The sequence below is a fragment of the Cariama cristata genome, unplaced genomic scaffold (genome assembly GCF_000690535.1).
Source record: "Cariama cristata isolate BGI_N322 unplaced genomic scaffold, ASM69053v1 scaffold34185, whole genome shotgun sequence".
Lineage (NCBI taxonomy): Eukaryota > Metazoa > Chordata > Aves > Cariamiformes > Cariamidae > Cariama > Cariama cristata.
In genome coordinates, this window is record NW_009617503.1 from 471 (window position 1) to 12313 (window position 11843).

The 11843-nt window shown below is 43.1% G+C and overlaps 1 protein-coding gene across 1 annotated transcript; it reads left to right on the forward strand.

Annotated features, from left to right (window-relative positions):
- Positions 1-327: 327 nt before the first annotated feature.
- Positions 328-2679, forward strand: LOC104161955 (protein FAM72A-like; the record flags this gene model as incomplete). The annotated part of the gene is made up of 3 exons (XM_009700557.1): positions 328-405; positions 1518-1642; positions 2585-2679. Coding segments are annotated over 3 exons (298 nt in total), but the record flags the coding sequence as incomplete, so codon positions are not given.
- Positions 2680-11843: the final 9164 nt, after the last annotated feature.

Genomic DNA, 11843 nt, shown 5'->3' on the forward strand with positions numbered 1-11843 from the left:
TCTGACCGATAGTGCCACGCAGCCAGCAGCAGGGCCCGAGTGTGCAAGCGTTAGGAAGTAATAAGAGAAGCAGTGCTTTCTGGTCTGATTTGAGAGGACTTACAATACATTCATGTAATGTCACATGGGTCTCTTTTTGTTTCCATATGAGTATGGCTGTAGGTGACAGGAAAATGGGATTGTGTGGTCTTGAGAGTTTTATGTTTTTTTAAAACTCTTTAATGGTAACGTCACTTTGTTATGACTTCAGACCTGTATTATCAAAACATTACAGTTGTAATCATAGCCACATCTAAACTTCCGTATTTCTACTTTCTTCCCATCTAGTACTGTTGATTTCATTGGAAGCTGCTATTTTACTGAAATCTGCAAATGCAAACTGAAGAACATCGCGTGTCTGAAGTGGTACGAATGCCATTCAATGACACTAACACTTCTCTAAGCACACCACAATACTGTTTAACCTGCTCGCTGTAGACTACTGCAGTGCAAGAGTTAAGGGATGAAAGAACAGATTGCATACTCTATTTCAAATTTAATGCTGCTTGATAGAAACTCAGCCCACTACTTCTGGGCATGACTGCCAGTCTATTTCTGTGCAAGTCCCAAGTGGAAATGTGACAACCTTCTCAGTAGTCTGAGTATATGGGAAAGCTTGCATGCCACCTGCCTGATTAAATGTCTGCTTCAACACTGAGATAATTGTGTGAATAAGGCCGCAGCAAGAAGTAGTTACTCATATTCTAATTAATAGAACATCCTCTTGGCAGATCTAGTTGTTGCTAGCAGATGGAACATGCTGTCACTAAAGTTCTTGGAGTTCTTTTATCCTCTTTATTAATGCCTGATATTTAAGGGTAAAAACAACAACTCTCAAATAGCTCACAGTTATCTGAGACGATCCTTTCAGCTTCATAATCGAGACTTTTCCCTTGTTCAGATTTAAATGGTGGGGGGTTACGATAGGAACACAGTATTTTATTTTTTAGACAGAAGTAGAGAAACACAAATATCTCACCAGGGCACGTGACTGAGAAAGTAGAAGAGTGGTTGTTCTAGGTTTCAGCCTAGGAGAGTAGGTAAGGCTTCGATATCCTCAGTCTCATTACTTCTACTGTTGATACTCTCCTGTGCACAGTGCTTCTGTACAGATGGATTTTATGTGCATGATGAACTTCTACATTGATTCCAACAGAATCACTGGCCTTCCAAAAAAAAGCCAAACAAACCAACACCATTTGTTGGTATGTAAACTAATCTGGATTACACAATTTAGGTTACTAAATAGTTTTATATGCCAAAGATCTAAAACTTAGATATTCTGTAACTCCTGACAGATGTTCCCTAAATATTTAAGATGCTTGTTTAACAATGTTCCCTTAACTTTATCAAAACAGGAGCATTACATAATGGTCTGGTACCGTGGCTATTTAACACTAGTTTGAGCTGGAAAAGCCAATAACATCTATCTTTTCATCAGACATTTGTGTTGCTCATTATTTCACTTGTCTTTCTAGTGGTAACATTGTCGGTTATCACGTGATTTCTCCCTGCAAACCTTGCCTGCTGTCCTGTAATAATGGCCACTTCTGGATGTTTCATAGCCAAGCAGTCTTTGGCATCAACAGACTAGACCCTTCTGGTAAGGAACACATATGTTTCCTTCTCTTCCCTAAAATCTTAACTTCTTAAGTCTTCCTTCTAATGAGGCATCTCAATATAGTTAAAGCATATGGAGGGAGCGTAACATATGGAGGCATAAGGCAAGCGTTACTGTACTGCTAATCTAACAAGCTACTTTGGGGGAAGTAGTTCTAGCTACTTTGTAAATGAAAATTTCTAACTGGAAATTATCTTCATCAGAAGACTTCACCTACCTCTTTGGTGGGCAGAAGTCAGGATTTTCTGAAGCAATATTATAACTGGTATAAACACAGCCACCAGCTGCTATTTATAGCAGCATGTATAGCTTTACTGCGCTATTAGGCAGCTGTCCAACGGGCACTCTTTTGGGGTGAGTCATGTTGTCACTTTGACCCTATATAACTGAGTCCTCATTAGCTCGAGCTGAAGTTACAGCTCATGCTAGCTAGTTTCTTCAGCGAGGTGTTGTTTGGATGCCAAGTGTCTAGCATAATTTGCCTTGAGTCCTCAGGAATGCGTAGCATTCTGACAAATCATTTCTCCTCCTTGCAGATGGGAGTAACTTATTGTCTAAACCTTTCAGTGTCACCTGTGTTTCAGATCAATGCATTTAAAAATAAATCAGCCATGAGGGGATTATCAATGGCTGCATGAATTAGCTATATATATACATCTGTGGGCAGTGACTTATTCTTTGAACTATGCTGTAAACAACAACACTTACAAGATCACTTGGGAAGGAAAATAGGAAATAGTCCAGATATATTTAATAGTCTAGATATATTTATCACAAATGTGACTTACCAGCTTTTGCAATTATTAGAGTAGTTATTTTCTCTAAAAATAGACAGTTGTGCAACTTAAAAAATAAGGTCACATCCAAAAAATACTTTTTTTTTTTTTTTCCCCCTCCTTTGTCTTCTTACCTCCTTCCCACCAGGTGTGAATGTATTGCTCTGGGGCAACTTGCCAGATTTGGAGGAAAGCACAGATGAAGACATGTCCTGTATCTCTGAGGAGGAGTATATCAGATAAATGTTATCTACAAGATACTACAGTATCTTCCCTCGATTCGTTGCATTGCTGTTTGGTTTGGATTTTTTTCCTGCTGGCCTGTCAGAGCTTATACAATACAAGAAAGCAGGATATCTGGAAAATGATCCTAAAAAAGGAAAGTATCATCATCTTCTTTCACTGTAGCCTTCCTCGGACTCGTCAATCTGCCTAGTGTGTATCTTCTGACTAGAGTCACGCCTTGGTTAGAGCTGGAAATGCAGACGGAAGGTGCATTTACGGAGGTCTAGGTCTATTTTGGTTTTTTACATTTAAGTCTCAACAGTTGATAATCCTTCTTAACTGTATTTTTAATTCTTTCCTAAAACAGTATTCACAAGACCAAAATCTTTCAGTTGCTGTAAGTGCAGCTTAAAACTCTTAAGAAATAATCAGTCTGGTTGACAAAGTTCTGAAAGAGCTCTGCTTTTGTGGTCAGACGGACCATTGCCCAGAGCTCCTATTCCGAGTATACAGAGTTGTTGAACAAGTGGCTCAAATTATTGGAGCTTTGGCTCTGTAATCTGGCTCTCCTGCTTTTAGCAGCTTGCTCTCTGGGCACCTGAGGCATGCTAGGGTGTGGACTGGGGAGCTGTCTTACAGAGTCTTCCCATCTTCATCTTTCAGTACTTTTAGGATCACGTTTCTGTAGAGATCAAACTCATTTTTTTCCCCGATGAAACCTAAATACTGCAGTTACTTAATGTCTAATAGAACTTCAAGACTACACCAGAGTTTTTCTCAAGGTCAACAATAAAATCCATCTAGTTTTATGTGTTGGGTTTTTTTCCCCCCTTATAGCATAGGCATCCCTCCAAAACAGAACTCAGTCACCCGATCGGGTCTTTTTAGAGAAAGAAAAAAAGAGATCAGGTTAAGTATTCAGTGTTCACGTCTAACCTTACATCCTGAAGCGTACAGACAATCTGGTTCCTGTAGGAAGTAATGGATTCAAAGCTCATTATCTGAGTTGTTACAGCCATAGTATTTAACTTATGAACTAAATACTGTTCCCTTCAGCTAGTCACCTGAAGTATCATCTTTAGAAAATTTCAAGGTACAATCATGTAAGAGAACAGAGTACACTTTTAAATTTGGATTGGTGCCGAATAAATCATTCTATAGCCTCCTGTGATACTTGGAAGAGCTGCAATAGAGGCAGATCTGAACTGTCTCAGTATTTTTACTGCATGTTATATATTTCTTAATTAACGGTACTACCTCTTCTGCATTGTTTAAATGTATATTGGTATATATATATATGTATGTGTGTGTATGTGTATGTCTTTTGACTTCCTATGTCATGTCTGCTCATTCAAGTTTTGGACTACATAGGCTTCTGGGCTGTAATAAATATGGATATGTAATGATATCAGATAACCAAAGCAATGAAATAGCATCTTGTATGTGTATTAAACTAGTTGATTAATTCGGTTCTGACTACTGTGATTTTATTTGAAAGGTGTGTCGTCGTGTCCCCCCCCCCAATCACCTCCTTTTTAGGTTGACAAACGTGACAGTTTCTCAGTCTTAAAGATGTTTAGTCCGTTCGCTCTTCTATAACACAACATCCCATTTTTTGCCAGTTTTCTATGCTGCATGAATTTGATCATGTTGTGACTATGGTATTAAACTGGCAAAGTGACATCTCACACAAAGATTTTTCCAACAGAATTCATGAGCTAAAGATACTTATATAAAAAGAATCAATCAGATGTAGCACAATAGTTCAAATAAAATTCCCGTGATATAATTCTGCTTTGTTGCACGTTAAATGCTTGCTTTTTACAACCTTGACAATTCCAAGTCAACTCGGTGTCAGTGGCAGAGCTGACTGTAGAGCTATTCTCCCACAGAGAAGCAGAGGACTATAATTTCTTCACATCAAGTCAATAATTCTGGTTTTGCTCCCTATCTGTTTGTACACATAGAACTGGAAGGTCTACTGTGAACTACTTTAATTACACAGGCCTGTTCGAGCTAGTTCATCTCAACCAGGCATCAGATTGAAATGAAAAATGAGCCAACTGAACTTAAGTAAGTTCAGTCTTTTTTTTTTTGACAATAAAGGAGTTGTAGGTATTATATAGAAAGTAAACAAACATCATCTATTGCCCCAGCTGTCATGAATGTTACCAAACAAACTCATGTCTACGGCTACTTCTCTTCTATCTGAAATTAAACACAGAACTAACTAGGCAGTCCACAGTGAAGCCACTGGTCCTTATTCACAGGACTCTAAAGTTTTGGGTTAAGTTTCCAAAGCTCACTCTGTATGATAGATACATCTAACACTGAACAGCTGGCACAAAACCAGATCAATATTTCTAGAAACACTCCCAAGTACTTCACCCCACCCAAAGCTTCTTTTGAAATAAAATAACTCCGGTCTCTATGGGTGTTTTGTTTCCTCTCCACTCTTCGACATACAGGTTACGTATGTTGTAGCACAGCCCTGGAATCTGTTGTGAATCATTTGGAAGGTGATGGTTGCAAGACATTTGGTATAATAATGCTGGACATTAAGACAGATAACTTCCAGAATTAATATATCAGCAGGATTCAACTTCCTGATAGATCTGTGGTCAGCTTGATACAGAAAAACCTGGGCAGCTGTTGTCATCTTTGGTAAGGATTTTACAGTGAAACTTTACATGATCTTTGCTGTGCAGCCAATGAAGTCAAAAGCAGAGCACAAAGCTGAAAAACAAGAACCGAGTCCTAAGGCCTTTCTCTTCTGCTCGTTAAGGTACACAAGGCAAGTAATTAAAGAACTTTGGTGCCTGTAATCAGATCCGGTTTTATTCAGAACGGACTGAACCAGGCAAAGGGTCTTAAATTTTAGACTCAACGTCAGTGCTTCTGCAAGACTTCCAAAGTCTCCTGGCGCTAACAGCACAGCTGGAATCGATGCAGCCAGCTTGAATGCCCTCGGTGCTGCATCTGCCACGGGGCACCCACCCGTCACGCAATGTGCCCGGGCTGTTCCCAGCAGCTACAGGGTATTGTGTAACACAGGCTTGTGGGTTCAGGGTCACAGACTTGTTTGGATGAAAACATTTGAAAGTAGAATTCCAAAAGCCACTGAGGATACATAATTTTGATTTGATTTTTAAATGAGACCTGTGTAATCATGCTGTCATCGATGGTCAACCATTTTCTTTCCTGCAAAGCAAAATTTGCAATGCACAATACTAGCTGGAGGGGTAGGAGAAAGTCATAGGAAGACAGTGATAAATTGATTCCCCTACATATTCAATAAGACTTTCTAGAAAAAGCACATTTAAATGTTCTTCGTTATTCCAGTACAGATTAATGCCTAATCATAATCTTACATTTACCTAGCACCATTCATCCCAAAGTGCTTTTCAATGACAAACAGTTAAGAATTCTTTTACCATTGAACCGCAGCCAACTCCAGGACGCAAAGCAGCTGCCAAGGAGACAGCGTGCTGCAAGGACCATGGCAAGCATCACTCTGTAATGAAATTCAGTGTGTGATCTCTATCAGTACAAACCGATAGGTCGATTATTGAGGGAGGTTCGACTTGAAAGACACTCTCGTCTTACACAGCCTGGAATGCAGTTCATCCACTTCCAGCCAGATGACAGACGGGTCACCTCTCCGAGGACAGAACGTGGAGTCCCAGGGTTTGACTCTGAGGAAGAGTCCTATGGTAAGAGACAGAAATTACTAAGCTAGCTTTTATTTTCTGATCTTCATTCCGGCATGCAAGAGCTGGCATGCTTTTTAAAGTCAAGCAAAATGGTCATTTATTATAAATCACCCAATTACTTTGTCATGAGAGGTCATTGTTACATATTTTATTACATTTCCAGTCTGTGTGGTTTCTGAAAGCATACCACAAGGAACAGTGCGTATCCCAAGTAAACAGCCTTTGTGTGCTACTATTTGGATTAAGGGAGTATCTACAGGCTAGTATAGTATAACAGCTACGGGTGCCTATTGTGCAAGAAACCGTACGAGCACAGCGACGTGTGGACACAGGGAACTTGCACTGTACCCAAAGCAGCCAAGGGACGGTAAGGGAACGGCACCATCGACTCTATCAGAGGTCAGAGGTAAAGCCCAGACTGCGTAAGCCCGAAGAGAAGACTCCTTAGTTCCAAGACTACAACAGAGACCTGAGCCGTGCCTGTTCCTGCAGCTACGGATCGCTGCTTCTTACTCCAACAGGCATTTGCAAGTCTATGAATAGATTCAGCTCTTCCAGCACGCACACTCCATCATCTCATACTTAAGGCAAGGATCCTTCTCTATGCCAATGTTTCTGGATTTCTACTGCATTATCAGGTTTTTCTCTTGCTCCAGCATACGAAGTGAATGTACCCTCTAGCCAAATACCCATAAAAAGCCCACAAAGAAAACGGGTTATTCCAAACCTCTGTAAGTACAGCATTCATAGAACAGAGGTGTGCTCTTCAATTTCTGGACCATACAAGAATGACAAGAGAGAAAAGCAGGATGCCTGCCTTGAACATCTCCTGTGAAATTAACTCCAAGCTGTTGACGCACCACCCAAAATTCCCTCTTCTCATGAGGGAATATCAACTATGCCGTTCTCTGAAAAAGCATCAGCATTTCCAAGCAGCTGTTAGCCAGGGGGACATTTTAGCTGCTTTGCTGTCTGCAGCATCTCTTGTCGTCTTGCATGCGTGACACAAGCTTAACAAAGTGAGTCTGCACTCTATTGATTTCTCATTAGAAAGCATGCCTCAAATTTTGGACAGCAATGGGGCGGGGGGGGAACCAACAACAACAGGGAACAAAGCTGGTCAAATAGAAGCCGAACAAAATCTCTGGTGCTTCACTTCTTATGTCATCTGCACGCTGACAGCTTGATGTCTCTGGGTAATGCCACACAAGGGAAATTAGCACCATCGCACTCTTAGGCACTGCCATCTGCATGTCAGCGTATGTAGAAATTTGTGCAGGCAGTTACAAAGCAAGACTGATAAAAGAGACTTGATCTTTTGCATTTCTCTGACTACGCTTATTTCCTGGAGGAACGTGCTAATTAAAAATAACCCAGTATCGCTCCAACGTAACTGCAGCCACGCTAGGATCCTTCCCTGCTGTGCTATGGCAGAAGCTTATTAGTTCATCCCGCTCTAGCATATGGCCTCTTTTGGAATAGGAAATTTCCACTAACAGAGGAGACAACGCTAGAAATCCAGGTGTTTTGGGAGTCTCACCCTAACTTATATGGGAACATGAAACCAAAGAGAAACCGCTCCTGCGTCTGCTGGGCACATCCGACAGTTCCATACACAAAAGCAAGTTAATGAGAATTAAATAAAAAAATTAATCCGATTTTGCCTCTTCCTATCATCCATCTGCCTCTCAGAGCCAACACCATGCTCCAGCATCAGACTGCACAGATCAGCAAAGGGGTTTCAGGACCAAGGGACACTGAGAAAAACGGGAATACAAAGCTCACACGCCCTTTGTCTACACCTTTGGGGGGGTTTGCCGGTAGCTGTTCTTTTATTACCAATTTATTTGTCTTCGTTTTAAAAAGTGTAAGTATATATTTAGTTCTGAGACTAGCAAAGCTTCAGCACGGATGAACCTGGTCTATTATTTCTGCCGTGCTCACAGAGCACACCCAGGCGGCTTTTTCAGCCGGCATTGGCGATGGAAGAGCGACACGATAGCGGGCAGCAAGCGGCTTTGGGCGTGAAGAGTGCCAGTCTTCATCGTGAGTCTTCCAAGCAGGCTTGGCCTGAATTAAAAACACTGTGTGAAGCTAGAGACCCACAAACGTTTGAAGACAGCATAGATAGGATCTACGCCCAAAACAGGACTGAGAATGCACCTTCAAAAACTATGTATTCAAGCAAAACTGCGTGTTACGCTGCTACACTAGACACAAAATCTAGGTCCTTTTGATTACAGAATTTTTCATCTGCTTTAGAGCCAGTTGCTTTGACCAATTCACTTATTTTCTTGATTCACCGCTGTGTAAGTAGGCATAGAGAGAGAAATAGATGGTTTTAGACCACCAGAATGCCAAAGCTGCAGTAGTTTCCTCACAGGGTGGTCAAGGAAAGCCAACACAATCAGAGAATTATTCGGTTAAAAATGCAGATGGAATAACACAGGGTCACATTTGAGGGAAGATTGTGAAAGCTACTGCAGATTCACCCTAGCATCCACTTAGATGTTATAAGCGCCTAAAACGTTTGGAAAAAATTAAGCAATCTGCTCTTGTGCAAAGGCCCATCGCAAGACTTTCCACGATGTCGCTCTGCTTTTTATTGGACCCCAGCTTGGAAGTGAATTTTACTCTCCTTCAAATTTTGCCCTAAGTCCAAATTACTTTCTTTGTAGCTTAGAATTTAAAATTCAGATAAATACTTTTTTTTTCATCTCACCTGCTACAAGCAGGCAGCATTCATAAGTGTCAGGAAGTATATATTCAGCAGAATATGTCCATTTACTTATTCCAGTCCTTATGGGAAATCAAAATTTAAAAACCGCTTAGAAGCACCTGGTGCTGGCCACTATAAGAAACCTTTTACCTTATTAACTGGATCCCCACTCTGATTTGATATGAACATGCCAGTGATGCATGAACTCGAATTGCTCCTTACCTTTGCGCCACTCTGATGGCACAAAGCAATTCTCAGCAAATTGAGCAGCACTTGCTGTAAGTCAACCACAAAAATCACAGGACTTAATAACAAGCAGCTCTCGGAGAGCAGCAGGCACTTTGATAACAACCTGCCACCCTTCCTGCATCACTGGAGCCTCTTCTTGCTCCTGCCAGGGGGTCAGAACGTGGGCACTGATGCCTTTGGCATTAATTGCGGTGTACGTTGCCAGACCTGACAACAAGGCAGCGTTACTTTCCCCTCCCAGCGCCTTGCCCGTGCGTTTAAAGCAGTCGCATCTCACCGTGTACTGTAACGGCTGGCAAGAGATGCCGGGTGGATCCAAGCCTGCCGTTTTCCAAAGCCGAAGGGAAAGCAGCGCAGTTATCCCCATGCCCTGTCCCTACTAAGACGTCGGGTTCTGTAGCCTCTGTACTCTCCCTAGCCTCCCAGCAGAGATCAAAGCCAGCTATGTTGGGTGTGTGCATGCACATACATGCGTGGAGAAGACACATCAATTATGGTCTGAAAATTTCTCTGCTCGAAAAGGAACCAGTTCCCTCTTTGTCACTTACCTCTCCCCCGCAAGAACTCATGCTGGCCCAGTTTACTCCTTGAAAACAAGCTTGAATTGCAAATGACCTAGGAAGAAGAGGCATCAACCAAGTTTATCTTGGCTGAAAAACATGTGCTTTGAAGAGCAGAAGCTCAACACCAACGCAGGCTTTGATGCCGTAGCACAGACCCAGTGACCTCCTGCTCGAGCTTTGCCTTCCCTGTTCAGCAAGCGGCCAGGCCAGCAGTCAGGGCTAGGGGGTCTGCCCGCCTCACGGAGGGGAGATGTTTGCGGCTGAACGGATGCTTCGGGCTGCTGATTTCATAGACACTGCGGTGGTACGACTGGAGAAAAATCAGGAATCTGTGATCTTCCTTTTGCCAACTTGGTTACAAAAAGGGAACAGTGCTGGGAAACTCACAAACGATGCCATAAGACTCTCAGCTTGGATTATAAATCAAAACTCCGCCTAATGAGAATTAGGGAGAAACACCCCTTCAGTCAAAAACGGCACAGAGTTTTTACATCGTCTTCTTGCCACTGCTAGAAAGAGAAAGGAGAACACCCTCCCGGAGGGATCCCAGCCTGACCCAGTGCTTTACATCTCAGAGAAGAGTTGATGGGGCCACGCTGGCCACCGACAGACAAAGCCAACCCAGCATATTCCCTGCGATGCCCTATTGCACGGCACAGACACCGTGCCAGCGTGGCATCTCCTTCACAGGCACTTGGGTGTTGGTCAGGACACAGGACAATATTTTGGCCCTGCAAGGGAAGCTGCTGTTTGCAAGACGTGGCCTCTGAGGGGGTATAACAAAGCAGGGGAGGGAAAGGATGAAGTACAGGTTTAGTCGGGTGAATCCATCAAGCCTGCAAGGTCCGTGCACACCGTCGCAAACTGACCCCAGGTGCTGAACCAGTTGGAACGGGCTCGGGGGAAAAAGGTGTATAACAAGTTGACAAGGCTCAGCCTTTCTCTCACCGGAGAGGTGGGGAGGCTTTGTAGCAAGCGATGTCTGGGCATGCCAACCTGAGCAAGAGAGCACGTCTGTGCCACCCAAAGATGGGTCTGCTGCTATGCTCAAGCAGGCTGCTGGTCCCTCTAACTCATATACATCCCTTTGCCTCGGCTAAGGCTTCAAGAGACAACTGTCTTTACTCCTACAGGGCATGAATTCCCCAGTATCTTGCCAGATAGCTCTCCTGCGCTTCCAGAGCTCTAGTGACAGGGTTTGAATATTTTCTAGGCCAAGCAGGAGCACTTCTGCCTCCCCCACTGCCTTCCAAATCTCTGTAAAACAGACAATCCAATTCCTTTCTCTTGCTATATCAAACACAAATCAGTAATTGTTTCATGCTAAACAAACTAGCTTTTTTGTTGTTGCTGGTGTAAATTGCTGCTAGTCTATTGACCCCAAAAAGACCCCTTGCTCAGCCCCCCAGTCCCCTCAGGTCCCCCTCCGCATCCTCCTGGTGTTGATGCGCACCGGGGTGACAGTCTCCCTGCTGCTGCGGTCAGGTAGCCTGTCATCCTCCTGAAGTTACTACTGGGAAAGCATCATCCTAAGGTCACCACCATCCCAAATTGTGCCCCACGGGTCAAATGCCTTCTCCAGCCGACAGAGCCCCCCGGCCGGAGCAGGATCGCCGTGCTTCCTTCTGACCAAGGCAGAAGGAGGCTGAAGCACACAGCCAAGCAGGGCTGGGGGTAGCACAGCAAAAGCACGTGTGTGCGCGTTCCACGGGGATCCGGGGGTCTTCCAGCTCTGGGTCTCGGCATGATAGCCATCCTCAGCCCGCAGAATAAAAGACACTGGCATCACGGTCAACAAATTTGCATTAAGAATGATAACAGAAAAATCCAGCTGAATTGATAACTTCAGCCAATTGTAAAGAGAGAAAGGTTCCTTAGACAACACAAAGTGTTTAATTCTCTGGTAACAGAGTGAAATAAAGACAGCAGGGAAAGCGC